Source organism: Anopheles gambiae, chromosome 3, assembly GCF_943734735.2.
Source record: "Anopheles gambiae chromosome 3, idAnoGambNW_F1_1, whole genome shotgun sequence".
Lineage (NCBI taxonomy): Eukaryota > Metazoa > Arthropoda > Insecta > Diptera > Culicidae > Anopheles > Anopheles gambiae.
In genome coordinates this window covers 27,690,798-27,713,152 of record NC_064602.1, presented here as the reverse complement: position 1 = coordinate 27,713,152, position 22,355 = coordinate 27,690,798, and the positions used below count along the sequence as shown (strand labels likewise).

The 22,355-nt window shown below is 44.7% G+C and overlaps 3 protein-coding genes and 1 long non-coding RNA gene across 6 annotated transcripts in view; 1 reads left to right on the top strand and 3 right to left on the bottom strand.

The window, feature by feature from the left end:
- Positions 1 to 1,032, top strand: part of LOC4578381 (protein vestigial) — a 47,339-nt gene extending 46,307 nt beyond the window's left edge. For all 3 annotated transcript variants that reach the window (XM_061656008.1, XM_061656007.1, XM_061656009.1), the window contains exon 8: positions 877 to 1,032. In XM_061656008.1, the coding sequence (XP_061511992.1) occupies positions 877 to 926 (50 nt within the window). In that variant the 3' untranslated portion in view covers positions 927 to 1,032. The remainder of the gene's footprint in view (positions 1 to 876) is intronic.
- LOC1280122 (transmembrane protein 242) overlaps positions 1 to 22,355 on the bottom strand; it is a 145,905-nt gene that overhangs the window by 51,274 nt on the left and 72,276 nt on the right. The gene's annotated exons all lie outside the window — the stretch shown is intronic.
- Positions 11,200 to 12,868, bottom strand: LOC133393874 (uncharacterized). The gene is made up of 3 exons (XM_061660780.1): positions 12,677 to 12,868; positions 11,352 to 12,585; positions 11,200 to 11,272 (listed from the first exon to the last, which is right to left on the bottom strand). Exons 1-3 carry the CDS (start codon positions 12,759 to 12,761, stop codon positions 11,239 to 11,241), a joined length of 1,353 nt encoding a protein of 450 aa, XP_061516764.1. The 5' UTR covers positions 12,762 to 12,868; the 3' UTR covers positions 11,200 to 11,238.
- Positions 12,881 to 16,342, bottom strand: LOC133393873 (uncharacterized). Its single transcript, XR_009766451.1, has 3 exons — positions 15,974 to 16,342; positions 15,746 to 15,890; positions 12,881 to 15,650 (listed from the first exon to the last, which is right to left on the bottom strand). It is a non-coding gene; the product is annotated as an uncharacterized LOC133393873 (long non-coding RNA).

Sequence of the window (22,355 nt, the reverse complement as noted above, 5' to 3'; positions counted from 1 at the left end):
AATGAGTTCTTGAATTGTGCACGTAGTCATCAATAGTCATAAATGCAATAAGAAACAAGATCAGGAATTTTTTTGATTCCATAACCTTTGTTTTCATACGCATTTTATGCCAAAAGTCTGATAGACGAATACTTTTTGCGCGCCCATCAAACGACTTTTATTAGTTTTTAAAATAATTTAGTTGTTATTGCACTATTTAAATGCTTATTTTTTTTGCAAAACGTGTGTATTGATAGTCCCTTTATAAAACCCCATGATTACTTTTACCACCTCATGCCTATTGCGGCCATAGTTCCCCTTTTTCTGCAAAATATTCAGCTAGACGAATACTTTTTGGACTGACTGTAGTTGTTAAGTAAATTAAGTGCTAACGATCAGCGCCATCTAGTGGGAAGTGCGTTTAGGACTGATACTGTAAACAAAATCTGTTCCTATGTGCCTGTCTCAAAAAATCCCAATGGTGGTTGATGTTTCTAATTGGGTTTCGTCTTATTGGGGAAATTCGACAGTTGTCACATCATTTTTTGTTGTACTTTATACTATTCTCCAAATCAGTTTCCAAAGTTAACAACATTAATCAACAATCGAAAGATATAGTTGTCAAACAGCATAGTTATCAGAAATATAAGAATAATCAATAATATATTCAATAATTTTGTAAAAATTGAAACAGCTTACACAGAAAAGTGTTATCTATCATCTGAATCTTTAAATGTGCAGAATGACCAGAAAATAAATGTTTGTTCATTGAGTTTCATTCATTTAATTGAATATTGTACACATTCCAAGTTTATACTAGTACATACTCCCCAACAAATGGTTCCTTATTTGTACTGACCGTATGTTATACCTTTTCTCTTACCAATTTCTTTACAGGACTAGAAGCACAAGTACAGGAATCGTCGAAGGATTTGTACTGGTTTTAGATAGTGAAAGATGCAAAACCTTTTGCACGCATAACCAACACGACGAAGGCATTACAGTTACAAAACTATCATTTAATGGAGGAAAACATTTAAACAAAAAACAAAACAGGAGAGCTGCATGCGAAATGTACACAACGATGCACCCTTGCAGAGTATGAATAAACAGGATAAGCGTGTTTTTTTCGGTACAAACGGCAAACAAACAACTGGAAAACAACAGTGCTTAGACCGGACTCATTTAGTGAAGGAAAGCATCGAAATGACGTAAAGTTGTAGCGAAAGCGAAGCGAAGGTTGGAAATTCTTACGACTGAAGAACGAAATGGAAAGCGCACCCGTTTCGTCCTTATTTTGTACACTTCACCCCGTTCCAGTTTCGTTTTCAACAAGTGGAAATCCCCTTTGTCTCTCTGTGCCCTCCCCTTCCCTCAATCGCTGTGTATAGTAGAATGTAAAGAATATATAGGATTCTCGAGCCTACGATTGCCTCAAGGTGTGCATACATCTTTGCACAATTCTAGCAACGACTAGCGCGCAGAAGCATAAGAAAAAAACCCTTACACAACAAGAAAATCCTGATGAACTGTGTATCGACGAAATGATGGTTGTTTTGAATTTAAACATTAAAACTTGGACTGCTGTGAAAATTCTTTTATTTTGACCGATCGCGTCGAGTGCTAAAGATGGACTGCCCTTTTATTTCATACGCTCATGATAGCAAACTTCTGTGGTTTGTCGCTTAACCTATGAAATTCTAAGAAAGGCCGATCGGCCACCAAAAGCGCGCACGTGCCTTAGCGCAGACAATTGTCCTTTGTTTTTACAAAGCAAATACAGAGTTCTCGGTATTATTTTCGCTTCGCTCACACCATCTGGCGCCCCTAGTTCCTAGCATCGTATTCTTTTGCTTCGACATACTCCCCCCCGGTTGAATTATTGAATTCAACAGAATTGTTTTCGGTTACAGGCAAAATACAGATTTTTGATATTCCGCGCTTGTACAAACCATCTTTCGTTTTGACGGTAACTACTCTTATGTTCCCATCACTTCCCGGAAAAATCTCAACTATTCTACCATAACACCATTTCAGGGGTGGTAAACCATCGTCTTTCACAAGCACCATTGTTCCGACGGAGATGTTGTTGCGTTGACGGGTCCACTTTGTCCGTGGTTGTAGACCGGACAAATACTCAGTACTCCAACGTTTCCACAGCCTTCGAAGATATTCTTGTACTTCCTGCCATTGATTCAGCTGGTTGATTGGAACCGCTTCCAGGGATGGTTCGGCCAAGGCAGAAAGCGGACGATGGATCAGGAAATGTCCCGGCGTCAAAACGTCAAGATCAGCTGGATCGGTTGATAGTTGAGTCAACGGTCGAGAATTCATGCAACTCTCGATCTGCGTTAGAAGCGTGGTGAGCTGCTCGTAGGTCAGCAACGCGTTTCCCATCGTAGGCCTAAGATGATTTTTGAAGGATTTGACAGCCGCCTCCCATAGGCCGCCAAAATTCGGAGAACGAGGGGGGATGAACTTAAATTCGATGCCTTCATCGCTGCACTTCCGAGTTATGTCGCCTTGCCATGCCTGATCCTTGAATTGCTGAGCTAGGACAGCCAATTCTTTCGATGCGCCTACAAAATTCTTAGCGTTGTCACATTCAATTAATGAAGGCTTACCTCTGCGCGCGATGAATCTGCGTAGGGCCGCAATAAAGGCGTCTGTGGTCAAGTCTGTAACAAGATCGATGTGCACCGCTTTCACGACCATGCATACAAAAATGACCACGTATCCTTTTAGCGGCTGCGATTTTCTATGGGGATAGCGGTATGCTATCGGGCCGCATAGATCCACTCCAGTGCGGACGAATGGTAAGGCTGGAGACACGCGTTCCATTGGTAAGTCGCCCATAATTTGTTGAAGCGATGTTGGTCGACAGCGGAAACATTGCAAACATGAGTGCACTGTCTTTCGGGCTAAATTTCTGACTCGCAAAGGCCAAAACCTTTCGCGCAGGCTCGTGGTCAGAAATTGAGGGCTGGCATGCAACATTTTCAGATGAACGAACATTGCAATCATGTCGGTGAGGGGATGACTGGATGGAAGTATCATAGGATGTCGTCGATCGTTAGATACTTCTGCATGACGTAGCCTGCCACCTACTCGCAGTATGCCGGCTTCGATGTATGGATTTAACGACTTCAATTTGGAATGGTTTGCAACGAAACCATTTTTTTCAAGATTTTTAAAATCTTCCGCAAATGATTCATGTTGTGCAAGACGGACGAGACACTTGATTGAATCGTTTAGTTCTTCAGTGGTCAGATGCGTATATCGTCGTTGATCACGATTTTTGAGTTTTGCGTTGTGAGCAAATCTGAGTATCCATGCTACAAGTCTTTTCAAATCGCCGAATGACGAACGCAGTTTAAAAATGAAACTCGGTTCAATAGAATGAGCTGCCAACGTAACTCTTTCTTCGAGATCTTCCTTAGGTAGTTCAACCTTACTTGCAACCTTTGTAGGGAAAATCAGAGGTTCTTCATTTAGCCAATTCGGGCCGTTCCACCATAATGTGGCATGCTGTAGCTGTGCTGGATCCATTCCGCGAGAAATTATATCTGCTGGATTTTCTATACCGGGTACGTGATTCCATTTTCCATTTGCAGTGAGATGTTGTATTTCCGATACACGATTCGCAACGAAAGTTTTCCAGCGCGATGGGTTTGCTGCCAACCAGTGTAGGACAATACTTGAATCCGACCAAAAATATGGTTCTATTTCAATTTTCAAGGCACCGGAAACCTTTTCATACAGATGTGCCAAGAGTAATGCGGCTGATAGCTCTAAACGAGGTAAACAAACTCGTTTTTGTTTACGCGAAGTTGCCAGAGGAGCTACTTTAGATTTAGCCGTTAGTAAATTCACTGTAACTGTATCATCGCTGGATACAGATCTGATGTAAATACAAGCGCCGTACGCCTTTTCAGACGCATCGCAAAATCCGTGTAGCTGTATTTGTTTTACAGGCGTGTGAGAAAGAACCCAACGTTGGATACTTATGTTATTAAGTTCTGCAAGATTTTTACGAAAATCTCTCCACTGTTTCTGTAGTGGTGGGTTGAGAGGTTCATCCCAAGACGTTTCATTGCGCCAAAGCTCTTGAAGATACATTTTAGCTGCCACTATCACAGGACCGACCAATCCTAAAGGATCGAAAAGTTTTGCCGAGTCTGATACAGCAATGCGTTTCGTAACTGGATTGTCATGATTGCTGTACTCAGGTGTTTCGAAGAGAAAATTGTCGGTTGTTGGTTGCCATTTCAGACCCAATGTTTTGATGCATGATGTTGGCGAATCAAGATCACAAACAGTTCGATCATCCCGAAGATCAACGGGAATTTTTTCTAGTAGTTCGGAGCAGTTAGATGTCCATTTACGAAGACAAAGACCAGCAGATTGAAGTAAATTCAATAATTGGTCACTGAGTTTCTGCCCTTCCTCTACACTATTGACTCCTGTTAGCATGTCGTCCATGTAAAAGTCGTTAGCTAAAACCTTTGTTGCCTCTGGGTAAGTATTTGCTTCTAGTTTTGCTAGATGTTGTAGAGTTTTAGTTGCGAGGTATGGTGCGCAAGAAGTACCATAAGTGACTGTGCTCAATTCAAATGTACAAATTGGATCGGTTGGTTTATTTCGCCATAGAATTCGTTGCAAGGGACGGTCTTCGTCAGCTACCAAAATTTGTCTGTACATTTTCTCAATGTCAGCCACGAGTACAAATTTTGGCATTCGAAATCTTAGTAAGATAGACATAAGATCGTCTTGAAGGATTGGGCCTACCATCAAACAATCGTTTAATGAGACTCCACTGCTGGAAGAGCACGACGCATCAAACACCACCCGAAGCTTGGTGGTAGTTTTATCGGGACGAAGCACACAATGGTGCGGCATGTAATAGCTTGGGCTAACTTGTCCTGTGGTGTTTTCTGTTATTTGTACCATGTGGTTAAGGTTTATATATTCTGAAACAAACTGTGAATATTCTGCTTTAAGTTGTGGTCTGGTTTCTAAACGTCTTTCTAATGCTAGGAATCTGCGCAAAGCAATAGATTTGGATTCGCCCAGCTGGGCAATTTTGTCGTCGCGTGTTGGTAGAGAAACCACAAACCGACCTGCGGTGTTACGTTTTGTTGTTCTATCAAAATATTGTTCACATTTGCTTTCTTCCACTGATAGTTTGCTGTTAGTCTGGCATGCTTCAAGTTCCCAAAATTGTCTAAGCTGTGCGTCGAGGTTGCTGCTCACATGAGCCACTACTGATGTTTGCTCACTTGGTTGGCAAACGGTGGCTCTTCCAGCTATGACCCATCCTAGCACAGTTTTTTGTACTGCCAATGCACCTGACTGCATTTTCAAAAGGCCCTCTTCCAAGATTAGATAATTCAGGTCCATGCCGATTATCATGTCGATTGGTCCGGGTTCATGGAAATTAGGGTCTGCTAGTTCGATGTTTAGAGGTAAGGTTAGCCTTGTTAGATCGACTGCACTTACCGGTAGATTTCTTGTGACTTGGCTGAGCACATGAAATTTGGATGTCGTTCTAAAAGCACTGCAATTTGACTTGATGCTCACCATGACCGATGAGTAAGACATGATTTTCGACTCACCAATACCGCCGATCGAGTGTACTTCCTTGATGCGAGGGAGTCGAAGACGTTGTACTAGTCGTTCTGTCACAATATTCAATTGTGATGCTGAGTCGAGCAGAGCTCGCGCCCAATACTGCGTTCCGTTGCAGTCACATACCTTGACCACGGCCGTTTGAAGCAAGACCGTTGAAGATACCTGATTAGAAGCCGGTGGCACATTCACAAAACAATGATTTAACGAAGCTGGAGTTTCTGGATTAGACGAAGCAGGAGTGGAAGGACCGGGTTGGCATTCGGGTATCGTTTGCTGTTGCAATACTTCCTGAACTGGCATGGCATTCGATTGTTCGTGTAACATGGTGTGGTGCTTCTTGTGGCAAATACGGCATGTACCTGATGGACAGTCCTTAACCGTATGACCCAATGATAAACAATTGAAACACAGTTTCTTGTTCTTCACTAAATCCTTTCGATCATTCACTGCCATGTTTCGGAACATAACGCACTTGTAAGGAGAATGTTTTACGTCACGACAAAAAACACACTTTTCCGCTGCACCTAAGGACACTGTCGAATACGCTGCTGTGTTCTTCTGGACCGGTTTGCGTCGAAACTGTGATGAGGGTTTGTCCGACGGATCTAATTTCACTGATTCCACAGATTGTAACACTCTACAATGATCTCGGAGAAACTTCACTAACTCGTCGTAGGTAGGAACTTCAGTCGAACGCTTATATGTTTCCCACTGTCGCAAAGTAGCCGGATCCAAACACGATGACAAGCGAAACACTAACAACGTACTCCACCCTTCAGGCCGTTCACCAAGCTTTTCTAACATTTTCAAATTTCGCTCAAATTCATCCACCAGACGCATGATAGATTCCGGACATTCCTTTTTAATCGGAGAGATGGCAAAAATAGAGTCCACATGAGATTTCACTATTAGATATTTGTTCTCATATCTGGTGCATAGTAAATCCCAAGCAACGCTGTAATTCGCTGTGGTAACTTCTATCACTTCAATCACGCGCTTTGCATCTTCCGTTAGACATGAAATCAAATACGTAAATTTGTCCACTTCACTTAGCTCCGGCGCCGCATCTATCAGCGTTTTGAAATTATCACGAAACGTCGTCCAATTTTGCAAAGAACCGTCAAATTTCGGTAATTTGATTTCCGGTAGCTTCACTCGCGATGTTTGCTTCGAAACGTTAGAAGGTAACACTTCTTTCACTGTAGCAGCTGCGATTCGCTGCTTTGCGTTTCGCATTAATTTATACAACTTCGTCTCGAAGCGTGCATAAATTTCTTCCTCTTCTTCGATTGTGTCCGACACTTCTAAAATGCTCACATGCACTTTCTCGTATTCCGACTGCACCGCCGCAAGTCGGTCCGCACATTCGTTAAGCTGGGAAATTTCCAGATCCGCATCGCTTAGAATGGTATCCAGTCGGTTCATCTTTCGATCGAGATGATCGCGCACTCTGGAAGCCTTTTCATGTTCCAACATGTCACTTTTTCCCGTTCCGAAACCTTTGAACGGGTCAGAGAGATCCATCTTAGACGTCGACGGCAATTGTTCACCTGGTGTGACACTTTTTTCATGGTCGCCCACTAGATCGGCAACTTTTACCGGCGTGCGTTCCACTGACATTGTTCTTATTGTTCATCAACACTTTCACTGTGCACAATCACGTTCGCGGATAGTGATTGTAGCTAGCATTAGGTTTCGAATCGAACTAAGCAAAACTGCTGTTGGAATTCGTTTCGAGTAACCAAATGTTCGAATACGGTTAGAAGGACCAAAAAATGTTTTGAATTTAAACATTAAAACTTGGACTGCTGTGAAAATTCTTTTATTTTGACCGATCGCGTCGAGTGCTAAAGATGGACTGCCCTTTTATTTCATACGCTCATGATAGCAAACTTCTGTGGTTTGTCGCTTAACCTATGAAATTCTAAGAAAGGCCGATCGGCCACCAAAAGCGCGCACGTGCCTTAGCGCAGACAATTGTCCTTTGTTTTTACAAAGCAAATACAGAGTTCTCGGTATTATTTTCGCTTCGCTCACACCATCTGGCGCCCCTAGTTCCTAGCATCGTATTCTTTTGCTTCGACAATGGTGTTAGTAGTTATAAGCATAATAGAACAAAATAGAAGAAAAAAAAAACAGCGAAAAAAGAAATGCACCGAGAAATGTATAATCAAAATCGAATGAGCTCGATCATCATGAAAGTTGAAGAAGAGGAAAAAAAAAGACATAAAGAAGGCATGAATCATTAAGCTAGGCGATAGAAATGTGGTATAGAACCAATAAGACAAGCAAACCAAAATGTGCGTGAAAATGTGCATATTTTTAAAAAGCGTGTGTGTGTGTGTTTTTATTTTGTTTTTCTTCTTACCAGTGCATCATGGCAGACGAGAAGCGAAAAGGTGGAAAAATCTGTAGGTATTACTCTAGAGATGGTGGGATTTTGTTCCAATATAATGGTGAATGAAATACTTTCTCAAATCTTGTTCTGTTTTCTTTTTTGGGGCCACACGACAGCAATCACCTCTTTCAGAAAGAGTTATTCATTCGCTGCACCGTTTTGTGAGTCAGTTTTTATGCTTTTTAAAATCTACGTTAGAATGTTTTTTTTTTCCTTTTATTTCTTTTCGATTGAGTCGCACACCCTGTGTCGGTGATGTGATGCATGGGAAACACTAGAACCGATTGTGTAAATAAAGCAGGACAAACACAAGACAAACATATGATAAATTGTACCGTAACGATAAGCGTATGAACGAAACAGCAAATAAGAAAACAAGTTTGTTAATTTAATGTTATTTTTACCACGGTATAACCAACACAGCAGTTTGTAAGTAATAAAGCGGACAAAATGCGAAAAGAAACAGGAGAAGAAAAAGCGAAGAATTGTTCATTATGATTAGCTGAGCTTGCGCATGAATCATTGCACCACAATAGTAATTGTTTGGGAAGGTGAATTTGAATCATTGTCAAATGCATCGCACAGCATTAAACGCGTTGGAGCGCGAATGTATGTTTGAAAATTTGTCTGTTTTGTCTGAAGAAGGACAACAATCTACACAGAACGGAACCAATCTCAAGAAAGGGTGAAGGTACGTGTAATGTGTTTAGTTATTTTAATTGTGAACCAACCATCTTCAACATAAGCAAATTGATTAAATTCTAACTAATGTTTCGTACATAACCAGGAGCGATGAAAAAACAGGAAGAACAACATGTAAAACGATGATATTAACATTAGAAGGGCGAAAAAGGCACAATCTCGAACTTAAACTTTCACAAAACACACACACACACAACTATACATATAAATATATATACACACAAACACACAATCACTATTATCACTCATCCAAAATGTGCAAGTATATGAGAACGAGAAATAAATGAAAAAGACGTTCGGAAATGAAGATGCTCGAGTACTGTTGCTTTGTTCTGTAAATGTCCGAAAGTGTTGTTGAATGTGTTTACAAAGTCTAAAAGATTCCTACAAGCATGTTCGATCAAAGAAGATCTCTATTTTTTGGTGCCTCTTTTCCATCCTCAAGACAATCAACACAAAACAGACTCTCATCAATGTTTTGTCACGCTTAGCGCCAGTACTCTACCATGTCTATCTGCTGCACAGAATCTTTCAGTCGCACCAGCAAACGTTCCAATTAAGCGGAGAGAAGTGCACGGGAAGAAGGGACAACCTTTCCCATTCGATACGGCCACCAGGCGACCTTTCATCCGCTCATTAATCATTTTTCTGTACCATTTTCCGGTGGCAGGTTGGTGTCCTGCCCTCGGTGCCTTCGAGTGTCCCTGCGTGGGTCCCTTCTATAGCCTCATCTGCGTTCCCATCGAACATCGATCGCGAAGAAACAGAGAGAGAGAGAGAAAAAAAGCTACTCCAAGCTAATACACTCTCTAGTGTGGAGTAGAAAAAATGAACATTCAAAAAAGGAAGACAAAAGTGGAAAAAACCTAAACTCCTGTAGGAGTAGGATATGCACCAGCATCCGCCCCGCTGAACAGAAACCGCATTCCCATATAAATTAATACTCGTTTAATTGATAAAGTGTAATGCGTTGTCAGATGTCAGAAAAACTGATTTATTGCCCAAAACATGTTAATTATGGTTGGGTGAACCGTCCCGCGGTTTGATGCAGGCAGGCATGCATGCGTGCGCGTAGCGAACACCGAAAGGCACGTCGTCCCGCATGTCAGCGGTATGAGTGTGTGCGTGTGTGTTGGCTTGTACTGTGGCGGAATAGAGTTGGTCCTCTACGATCCCGTTTCTGGTTTTGGGCTACAGGAAGCAGGAAGCAGACACACCCGTAAGGATAAATGTGACATACAACAAAAAAAACGGACAGAATATTACACCACGGATGGTTACCAACAACATCTCATTATAGATTTTCACGTTGATCACGATTCCACCCAGGGCCTGAACTAATGTGCGATACAACAAGAGAAACGAGTGCACCAACTCCAGCACATTCCCATCCATTCAGCGCGGAGACGTAACGATTAGGTTATCAAATTTTGTTATTGCACACCCCGTGGCATTTTTTCGAACAAAAAGTACTGACTGCATCTCATTCCACGAGTAAAAGGGTGTTAATGTGCGGAGGGCCTTTGTGACATCACCGGACGGGGACGCTTGTGGAACATGGGACGCGAATTCTTTGTCAATATGCACAATTAACAAGTAGCGCAACAAAAAAACAAGCCGTTCGTCCGTTGGAAATATTGTGACCAGACTAGTACGAACATGTTAGATGAGCCAAGTTGTCTGTGGCATCAAATCAAAGAACACATTTAAATCGGGGAAAACGAAACTTCACATTAAACTGCCGCTACCTTCTCCCCTTGTTGACTTCGCCGCAGACAACATGTGTTGTGTTGGCCCGTGGTGGCCATTTATCATTAACTGATGGTTTTATAGCACTGTTTTTTTTTTTGCTACACAAGTAGATAAATGGAGATACAATTTACGAGCAACACAGATGACTGTAGACAGTTGTCCAAGGATGCATTCTTTGCAAAGAACCAAATTCCATTCCACTTGCTTTCTGCTGAACGTGTGCGAATGATGAGCTGGAACCATCGGGCTCAGCAAGGCAAATCATCCTCCTATGAACTGATTGCTAAGCCATTAAGCAAGGGTTTTTGGCGTAGTCTGCAGGGTACGCACGTTGGGGAATGTATGCGAAAACCACTTGGCAGCAAAGTTTTCCGTTTTCTGAGAATGGCATCTTCCCACGGTGTCACGGTAGACATGGAGACTCCAACAGTTTTTTTTGGGGGGAGTTTCGCTTTGCATACAAAAAGCGCATACATTGAAGGCAACGACCCGTTTTATAAACATTTATGAACACATTCCCGTATTGGGTTTAGAGTTTAGGCAACAGAAACAGACATCAGTCGCGAACAGTTGGTTTTGCGAAACAAATTTATTGAAATAATTAAAAACAAATAGTTGGAATCTTCTGTTCCCATTTAGATACCGAGTGTTATCGAAACTAGTTGCTATTCTCGGAAGTTTCGTACTGCGGCTATTGCTTTCAATAAGATAATGTAAATATAAGAATAATGTTCCATATTAGAAAAAGAAAAAAAAAGGAAAAAAAATCTTCAAAGTCACTTCCTTGACTTTACTTGATTTTTCAGAATACTAAAAATGGAACAAAAAAAAGAAAACATTTAGCTGTATTAAAAAGGAGTTCCTGTGCTACCAAAACACGTCATCATACCCTTTGCCGGTATGTTTTTGTTGGTAGTTCATTTTCAAAATCTCGGCCGGTTCGTAGCGTATGGGAAAGTTCGGCGGTGTTGGATACTTGTAAATACAGATACTGGAACGTTCAATGGGCCCTGTTGCTATGGTGTTCGTTTCTCGCAACGGTGCTGCAACTTGATTGTACATCCCATTCCGTTGATATCCATTCGCACCGGGTCCGTTCTTGGCTGAATAGGTTTCAGCGGCAATCGCAACAGTAGGCGGCGACATCTGCCGTTGATCCTTCACACCTATCGGTGAATTTGGGTACAGCCCTTTCGGCTGTGGGATGGCCGGTGCGTCCAGCATGCGTTTTTGACGCTCCTGCTCGACACGCATCGCCTCGATCGCCTTTCGGCGGCGCGCCTCTTTGTATCGCTGGTAGCGCAGAATCTCACCCGACCGATCATCCAGCTCGCCCAAAATGGATGTGGATGAGTGCGATGATGATGATGTCGATGCACGGCTGTGGTTTGGCTTGACTGGTGAATACTGTCGCCGGCCCACAATTTTCCTGCCCGTCGTCGGCACGTCCGGACAAACGTCCGCAAATAAGTCCCAAAACGTTGGGATAGGTTGCGTTCCTTCCGGAGATTTGTCCGAGCCAGGCCTGTCAGCTGTAGCAATGGTATTGGTGTTAGGCTCGACTGCAGCGGAAGAAGCTTTCCATTCAGCAGCCAATGCGTTCAATGGAAAGGATTTCAGCTCACGAACAACGCTATCCTGCGCAGTACGAGGCTCGTAGATGGAGCTCTTACGAATCGCGCCTGTACCGATAGTCTCTTCCGTATTAGCAGGCTTTGGTTCCTGCGTTTTAGTTATGTCCCATAATGGTGCGCTTTTAGCGTCTTCCGGGTGTGGCGTCGGCGCATCTTGCTTAGCAATGTCCTCATCGCTACACTTCTCTTTGTTCTTTGGCACTTTTTGAATACGGATCTTAGCAAGCTGTTCTACGAGCGATTCGTCTGACGTAACCTGTGCCATTGCACTCATGGGTAAAGATTTGTCCTTACTCACTCCGTGGCTCGTTTGGAGTGCGCTTTTCTGGCCGGTCATCTTTTTCGTGTCTGCTGAAGCCGTAGCTGTCTTGCGGGAACATGTTTCTCCATCTCCGTACACCTTGAAGCCGGAGGCGAAGAGCCCCTTCTCTCCAATCGCTCCATCCTTGGACGGAAGCTTATGATAGCGACTCCGATTAACGTCAAGATCTGCACACAAGAAAAAAATCCAAAATGGACGCCATTAATATTGTCGCAATCGATGCGCCCTAATCCAATTGTGCCAAAGCATAATACTTACCCTGCAGCGGCTTCCGCTGCTCCGTCTTTGCCGTAGTTTGATGCACCGCAGACTTGGCGGTGTCACGTGCCTTTAGTCCAAACATTTTGCCTGCCGGTGGTAGCAACACTTTCTTCGCGAAATTTCTGACCCACACACGGAAGCTGAACTGAACCACTTGACGTACTGAAAATGAATGGCTTGGCCACTGCCAAATAAAGAGCATTTTGCGCGGGATACTAGACAGTTACCATGGCAACGGAGTAGAATGACAGCATCTGTCCAGTCGGCTGCGGTGTACCGGTATACGTACGCAGCCAATGACTCTGCGTTATTAGGAGGGTGATTGGTCAGGGGTGGACAATTGGAAAGGGACAGGCATATAGCTTTGATTTTTTAATCATACCGCATGATATGAATAATCTCCTACCACATCCAAATAATGCGCCCTGAAGTGAAACATCAGCGTGGGAAAACGCCATGCTCGCCAGGGGCCCGAACAGCTCACGGAACCGCACCATCCAGGCCAGCTGTTAAATACAATTCGCTCAACACGAGTTTTTAAAATCGCTGCAATATTTCACCCATTAATTGACATCATTAAGAAAGTTGCGAACGACGCGAACCGCAGCCGAGCGGCACATCTGGCTACTTCGGCGCTAACCGTAAGCGGCAAGCGGTGTCACACCACGGCGTGGGGATGTAGAATATTTGAAACCTCATCCATGCCATCTTCCACCTCCCCCAAAAAAAAAAACAAGAACCTTCGCACGCACGTTCTGCGCTTGCCTTCTCTCATATTTATCATCGTACAGCGTGGCGCAGGATTAAGCGATGCCGCCCGAAATCTTTGAATTATCTTGCCAAATATCAATCCTCCCGAGCGATGTAGCCGCCTTCCTCCCCACACGGACGGACAACGCACTGTCCGGTGACACGCGGCGTACCGCCCGCTTTTAAGCCACGAGAATGTCTGAACTGATCGCCACCATAGAGTCGAGGCGCGGGGTTAGTTCGGTGTTTGTGAAAATGGATTATGGAATGTGTGTTCTGGGCGCGTTCGTAAGGGCGCCTTTTGGCAGGCGGCAGGAACTGGCGAAGCGAACAGACAGGTTTCGGCACCGGTGCCGAGCATATCGTACGCTCTGCTAATCGCCGTCCATTAGTTTCATGGCATGGAGGCTCGAACCAATTATCGATTATGGTTATTAATCGAAACCGATTTAGTGCGAATCGGATTGGAAGTGCCAACTTTTTAAACTCGAGCAAACGAGGGGATGTGGTATGGATGAGAGTTTCATCCAACGCTACGAAAGAATGAAGTCTGGTATGCTAGGAACGCTCTCCTTGTGTCCGCTTTTGTTCGAACTAGCCAACTAGCACCTAGAACGATAACGGGGCTCGCGCGAACGAGATCTCAATTTTTTTGGTTGTCGGAAAAAATTCAACTAGCACGAACTTGCCAGAGTTTAACAATCTCGTCGTCGTCGTCGCCGTCCGTCGGTATGCTGGTCGGTCCAGCATCTATCTACAGTGCGCAAGTCTTTACGCGGGCACGGCGCTCCGTGACAACATTAGATTAATCATTGTGGCAATCGGAACGACGGCGACGGCAGTAGATGATATTGATTGATTGTGGCCATCGCGTTTCCAGTGCGTTCGAGTGTGTGTGTGTGTGTGTCGTAGTCGACGAGAGCCAAAACCAAAACCAGCACAGCACTATCGTGCACATAGGCGGCCGGGCATGGAGTCTTGCCCGGTCCATGCTTGGGTACGTAAGCGTTCGCGGGATCCCCCGACAAGGCGCTTGTAAATATCAATAATCGTGACGCGTACGATGAGTGGAAAAAACGCAGCAGGATAGCATTTTTCGAATGCCTTCCGCCATCGCGTATGGGCGCGCGCGCGCATCCGCTGCCTTTGAGATTTCGGTTCTCGGTAGAACGTGGTCCGTGTCCGATGAAGGTTTTGTTGCGCTCCCGCTCGTCATACACACACACACATCGATCAACATACTACACTTTCGAACGCTGCACACCTTTCCTACGGTAAGAATGTGTAATGCTGCCACAGAAACGGTTTAGAACATTGTACTATGGATGTTGGGTTTAAATGTAAATTAGCTCCCATCGAGCGCATCCCTTACCGCTTGGTGACAGTTCACACCTTACACGCGCACTTACCGCACTGTTTTGTAGCAATTAAAATTTTACATATTTTAATTAATACCTTACCGTTTCACCGTTGCATTGCTTCCCTGGTTTTTTTCGTACCAGCACGCCGCCAGCCCATTAAAAATTGATTCCTGCTTCGTTATGCAGCACCAGCAGCGACGGCGGCAAATCTCTTTCAACTTGCAACCACGACGCGTTAAATAGGAACCCCGCGGGTCGTCCGACCAGCAGCAACGGGACAAGGTCAACAAGACAAGGGCACTCCCGCGCGACACAATGGGACACCGATGCCAGCCAGGACGCGGTATCTCACTTTGCGCTGCTGGTTCCTTTCGCTTGCTGGTGTCACCGCACCGCACAACCTCGATGGTTGGGGCGATTCGGCTACTTTCGATCGCTGGCTATTGCGAATCGTCCCGGATCGCACCGTGCACCGTTCCCTTGCCATACGTACCCGTGCGCGGGCACCGTGTTTCGCCTGCGTCTATCTTCACCACTATCTATTTATCTGCGATTTGGTGTGTATGTTTTCGCTTTTTTTTTCGCTCGAGAATCATCGAAACCCGGGAACGGCGCGACTCAAAGTGTTCGGAGGGCGCGCGCGCCTTCTCCCGCTCTCTCTCTCTTACTCTCAGGTCGATCCAGTCGTTTTAGTTTGTGTTTCGCTGTTTCTTGTACTTCATCCCAAAGCTGGTGAGGCAAGAGTGTGGGAAAAGTCGCAGCCTTTTTGAGACCGATGCCGCCACCATACGGAACCATGTTCCGATTGACTCGACAAAACGCGAACCCGGCGAACGGCGAGGAGGAAAGGCTACGGGAGGCTACGGAATGAACGAAGGACTTCTTTAGCGAACGACTCAGTTTTTTGTATACACACACTATGTTTCCTTCCCGTTTCAAACAGTGTCATACATACCTCGCCTTGGTCGCCTTTTAGTCGTTTTCGGGTTTGGGCACAACACACCGATGGGTTCTTCTTCATTCCTCCACTGCTATCCTCGCCTGCGCTCAGGAAATAGTTGTGTCCCATTTAATTGACCGTGCGAAAACGAGAAAAATTACTACGAAAAATGCCGAAAATATAATTCCCGCCGGTCGATTTGCAATAAATAACAACGTGACGACGATAAGTATCGATACGAACGGTTGTTTGGGAGTTTGGAGCGCTGCTTCTTCGCGGTTTGTTCTAGCAGGTTTTTTTTTGTGCGGTTCGGTAGACGATTGGGTTCGGGATTGCATGCTTCAGCTTGCGGATGCTACTATGATGGATTTTTAAAGAACAATTTACTATTGTTGCGTGGTGCTTTCCGTTGATCCGAACATGACACAGAATTTCTGGAAGGACAGTAAACAGTGAGTTGATATATTGCAATGAAGCAGATATTAAAAGTAAACTATGTTTGTACACACTGGGACACTAGACTCATGTAAAGTATTGGTTAATTTTATCATATTGTAACGCGATAAACTATTCATTAAAGTTTTCCGTACACTTTCGCTTCCTCCAATACTAGACGCGCCACAACGTAAACAAACACGATGCCTGCTTGACAACATGGTCGAAGAATGCGCCCCGCCTGACATTTGGCTACCGGGCGACTACGTTCAGCTGTCAAACTGACCGTTTAAATTTCAGTGCTTTCCGTTACAATCTCAGCCCTTATCCAAAATGTGTTATCTTGGGTGGGTAAAAATTTATCTTGCTCGTGTGTTTGTTTCCCATGAAGCACTCCTCCGTCAAAACGCTCGTAAATAACAGCACATCCTTCCCACCGGACTGGCTAACCGTGGCGATCCAAGCAAGAGTTAACCGAAACAATCGTTGGAGCTCATTAGAATAAACGATGCACGGCTATGCCGGTGTCCCATACAGCACACAATTTCGGAAGGAACTGGACCTTCGTTGTCTAATCTTTGTTGCACCTCTATTGGAACCCAACAAAAAAAACCAGTCGCAGGCAAGATTTAGGACTCTCCATCGACTCCATGGTGCCATTTATCTGTGGCACAGACTTACATTCCGGCTCACTCTCGATCGAAACTGGAGGGTGACTTATTGATTTCATCGATCGGGGTCTGCCACCAATAAACTTGACATGGGGGTTTTGTTTTGTTTCGTCGTTCGCTCGATCGGCCCAACACGCCTGGGAAGCATTGCAGTGCCTTTTGTGGATAAAGTTTCCCAAACCGGGATTGATCATGTGGGGTGTGATCGAATCAGCTGTGCCATTGGGCCCGAACTGAGCTGAGCGGTGAAAAATACATTAACATTTGGCTCTAATTAAAAACCACTAGCGTCAGCTTTCGGTAGATATTAGCCTCGTCGCAGTATCAAAACCGAGACCTGAGGAAATAAATCACACAACGCAGAGGGAACGCTCAACAATGACGAATTGCTGTGTGACTGCAGAGCCGCAACACTCAAATAGCTTATTTTTAGCCGTAAGTAGAGCTTCTTCCAGGCAGCATATTAATTCCGGCAGACCTTTTTCGTTCGGCGCTCACCCAAGAAGTGTAATAGGCAGTTCGTCTTTGTGTGTCTTTGTAGGGCGCCACCAGAAACTAAACTGCTTGTTTGCGGGGCGGGGACAAGACAAATATCGTCACATATGTTGCACGACGTCGTTGTCCTGCACACACACACTGCTCTTCCGTCCTTCTCTGATGCTCATTTAATTATCGGTGCAATATTTCACTAGAATAAAGCACTTTGTTGGTGAGAGCCTGTTCCCAAACGGTGTACCCCAATTGCCAGCACGAAATCAGTTGTACTGAGCGCCAAATAAATCACGTGTAGGGCGATCACTTCATGGGCGAACAGGGTTTCTAAGCGAGGAATGGGGAACCGAACAGCCCAGATCTTGCAGGCCCAGAGATTTCACAGGCTTCCAGCTGAGCGTTCCAGTCCACCCGCAGCAAATCAATAAATTCCTAGTAAATTGTCAATAAATTCATAAACATCATTAATTACATAATTTAAATATTTCGTTCGTGTCCACCGTTGGCGGGTATTCGAATGGTTCGAAGACATCGCCGGGAGCATCGCTGTGGATGTGTACCACCATACAGACACACGCATCAAACATTCGATTTCCTTCTAGCCGACGAGTTCGAAGAAATCTGACCAAAATGTATGTCCCGATCAGCTAGCATCAATGCCCAATTCCACTGACCGTGGCGTTATCTACGAAATAGATCACCGTCGGCGGCCGATCTGGAATCTGTAAGATCAATGGACCGATCGGGCGCTTTTGGTATTATGGTTTGGGAGACGCCTGCACTCCTGGTCCTATAGGCACAGGCAAACGGGCACGAAGATGAACGAGTTAGACCAAGATAAATGATGTCGCCACCACTATTTACCAGGAAAAATCGATCGATACGGTGCACCCCGATAGAAGTTATGGTTCTTGTGCGTTTTCTAGATACAGTATTGTGATCTTCCACTTCCTAGAATTGGGAAGGCGTTGTACTATTCGGCTGAAGAGGTGGCTTTTCTCTATTCTCCTTGCAAAACTTCTTTAAAATCCCCGAATGGCTCTATTTCCGTTCGCATGTAAGTCAGCCAAAAACCTAAGCCGAATGCAACGCAAACCACAATCACAGCATCGATCGATTGTGTCGATCGTGTCTAATTTAGAGACATGTGTGTCTAATAAGTTTCGATGGTCATTATCATAAACGCGTTTAGCCTATTCCATGGAAACCTGCTCCTTTCCTCCTGGGCGGAGGTTTCCTGGGCAGTTGGAAGAACACGATCGGAGGCAAAAGCCTGAAGGAGGTTAAAACAAACAAAGCACACCAAACAAACAATACGGTAGAGGAGAGGCCACGAGTAGGAAGAGGTTAGCCAAGAGCAAAGGAACCACAAAGAGAGAAGGCTTGGCAACGTGACGGGCTTGGTGTCTTGATCTAATAAATCATCCACCGTGGAAAGGAGAAAAAAAAAGATGCGATCCAGTAGGGATGGGAGTGTAAGAGGGCCGTAAATAAGGGAGCTATCAGGCGCTGTTCTTAAACGACTTGCATACAAAACTACAAACTTCTTCACGGGGTAGTTTGGGTATTTCTCTTCTAGCGAACGTTTCCTAGAGCTGAACACGCTGGGAAGTGGAAAGCAGCGGATTGTAAAAAAGGCACAGCAGATTCGATTAAAGAAACGAGGGAAAAAAGAACAACACCCCTAAACAGGAATTTACGAAAAAAGACATCGCACCTGTGTGGTAGCCTCGATCGCGGTGAACCGTGTGACTAAATGAGGACATGAATCGACTGCAAATGGGTCATAAATTTCAGCCCGTTGTTTCTCGGTTGTGGCTCATGCTCCTACAGCCCGAAATGAGCGGGATGAGCGCGCGAGGGTCTCGTGACCCAGGCAAAACCCCTCCAAAACCCACAACAGTGGTTAGCGTTTTTTTTATTGTGAGGCCAGACAGTACAAAAACGCGCACACAAAAGCGTTCGATCGATCGGTTATTAATTGATATTTATGCGATTCGATATCAAGTAGCTGAAGCTGGGCGTTTTTTTCCCTGGAACCTGCTCCAATCGGTGGGACCGACTCGTGGTTTTGGAGCAGATTCGCATAAATCACCCTCTACAGATCCCAACTGGGTGGACGCTATTCAAACTTTGGATGGGTATTAGCGTTTGGAGGCTATCCTATGGTCATCAGACAAAAAGGATCTTTTGTGTGAAAATGGTTGCAAAACAACCGGATAAAGCTATTACCATTAAGAAGTGGGAGAAATTATTACCAAGGTTTTACACGCGAATAAATCATACTAAAGTATGGAAGAAGGGCCCTTCCTCCAGGCAGGACCAAACGGATCTCCGAGTGCACGACGCGCATGACGTACTGCGGCGGCTGGCGGCTTCTCGGTCGGTTGTGGAATGGGCCTGAACTAATTACATCGCAGCTCTCCCATCGGGCGGGATTTGCTGGACCGTGGCCGGACCGCATCACCCCATCACTTCCTGTCGGGCTTTCCTGGCCTCCAGGCCTAGCCGGTCGTAATGGTTGATTGTTTTCTCAAGACATTCGACAGCTCGCGCAGTCGGTAGAAATCAAAGAGCTTTCCCGAATGGCCGCTCGTTCGCGCTTTGGGGTCGCGATCGTTATCGACGTTCGCTGCTACCGGTGGCTGGCTTGCCGGTAGTGATTGCGTAATTAAATCGATTGCCCGTCATATCCCCTTCTCTTCCAGCCCCCTTTCCAGGGTAATGACTATCCCGGGCTACTCTGCAGCCCCATTACAGCGGTCGGTCGGCTTGGCAGGCAGGCGCTCGAAACGGATGCAATCCCGTCCATCCGAGCGGTGTGTCCGAGTGCCGACGTCGTGTTCCCGTTTCATCAAAAGTCCAGCCGACCGAACAAAGTGTATTTGACTTTAATCGTTAATTAATCAAAACACAATTAATTACCGCAATTACTTCCGTTTTGGTCCGGCGCTTGGTGTGGCCGGGTTCGGGTCTTGGTTGGCTGGTTTAGTTGCGTTGAGATGGGTTTGGTTTGGGTGCAGAAACAGCATAGTTTTCGCGAACTTCAACGTACAATTCTTGTTGGTTAATATTTAATGATTTATGGTACCTTAGAAGTATTATAACACGGGTCTTCTTAATTGAATGGGTTATGGGACATTGCGAATAACGTACATGAAAGGGGGTTTGTGGTCAGCGGCAGATTTATTCTTCTTGCAGCCTTAAGGTATATCAATATCCAAAACTATTTCAATGATTTCAAATCTACTTCAACAATCAATCCCAGTTCTCATTAATAATTGTGACAATCATGACCCTGAGTATGTCTTTGTCGAGCCTTATTCTTGGCAAATTATTTGGTGATTTTTTGAGTTTCTATACTCGAGCTCTTAAATTTGAGTATTTTTAACCCTCTTTTGAACGAGTTCTTTCTTCATATACATCAAATCAATGAAAATGCCAGCATTGATTGCAAACATTCTCATTGAACGTACCAAAGCTTAGTACTGAGTATGAGTATGAGATTGGTTTCCAACAACATTCGGCCATATATGAAATTACTAGAAACCCATTTTACTGAAGGTTTAGGGGTACCATAAGCCGAAGAATCCCACTTTGAATACTAAGTGTTCCTAGTATCAAGTATTTATAGTCTCATCTGCAGCTTCGATTGATTGTAGCGTTTGGTTGTATGAAAAGTAGAGTAAAAAATCTTAAAAATGCCGTTAAGAACATGAACTATTTTCTTCAAAGTAAACAGGATTATATGATTGCTATGAACATAACACGTAAATGTATGTAGTACATTTTAGGTTCACCGTTGATACGTACCACAACAATTATAAATGCAAATAACAGTTGCGAATAAAAGCGAACTAGCACATGAAACTGGTCTGGTGGTACAGTCGTCAACTGGAACGACTTAACAACATGCCCGTCATGGGTTCAAGCCCCGAATAGACCGTGCCCCCATACGTATTACTGACTATCCTGCTACGGTAACAAAAAGTCACTGAAAGCCAAGCCCAATTCATTAGTGGGTACAGGCAGGCCTTGACCACCAGCAGTTGTAGTGCCAAAAAGAAGAAGAAGAAGCACATTCAGATTAAGGTCTCTTTAGGTCGCTTATAGGAAGGTTCGCCTCTGTTTGTGGTATTAGTTTAAAGTACATGCGCCAAAATAGGCATTTACTGTTAAATTTGTCTCACTTCAACATGACCATTTTCCCATGAGGATTCACCAATGTATGTGGTTTGCAAACCAAAACTCTTCACTGTATTGTTGCATATTACTGAACGCATGAATGAGCTTCATACACCACATTAAACTGTCCGCAACGCACATATCAACTCTGATTTTCGTTCCGTTTCATATTTGCCATCAAAGTTACGACCTGCGTTTGGTGGCTGATGAGGTAAACTTATACCTCGTAGACCACCGTTTTATTCCACACTTCCGATACACACGCTCAACAGCATGGTTTTGTAAATTTGTTACCGGAAAACATTACGCGCCAGCGGTTCCCTGGAGGGACGCGTGTGAACTCGACCCATTCGCGCACAAGCCATCGTGCCAGTCACGTCACAGATCAATTACACCTCTTGACACCTCTTGCAAGCGATGGGAGGAGCTGTGGTGGGAGCAGTTGGGTTTGACAAAAATAAACCCACATGACGCGAGCCGTGTTGACTGGGCGCATGCTACTCGGGAAGACTCCCAAACCGACGTAAGTGGCTATTAAATAATGATGCTTCAACAGACAAACGAGCACGAGGGATAGCGGGGGGAGGGAAAGCGTATGACAACGATCGGACACGCACGCACGCGATCGTGCTCTCACTGAACATCTGTGACGATTGCCTCAGAAACAGGCGTGTGAGGGGGGTTCCAAATAGTGACGTTCTCTTCCTGGGTCGTGCTGGCCACACGACACGACAAACCACCAACAAGAAGGTGTCAACAGATGAAACGACGGCGATATGATGATCGTCTTCTGCTCACACATCGAGCCCTTTAGGTGTTTTGTACCTTTCCCCACTGGTAGC

What these genes read in the sequence shown, in the direction of transcription:
- LOC133393874 (XM_061660780.1), bottom strand. Translation starts at nt 12,761, where the DNA reads ATGTTTGGACTAAAGGCACGTGACACCGCCAAGTCTGCGGTGCATCAA. An exon ending in GCAGCGGAAGCCGCTGCAGG is followed by an intron (nt 12,586 to 12,676) that starts GTAAGTATTATG and finishes TCTTGTGTGCAG; the next exon opens with ATCTTGACGTTAATCGGAGT. An exon ending in CAAAAACATACCGGCAAAGG is followed by an intron (nt 11,273 to 11,351) that starts GTATGATGACGT and finishes TTCCATTTTTAG; the next exon opens with TATTCTGAAAAATCAAGTAA.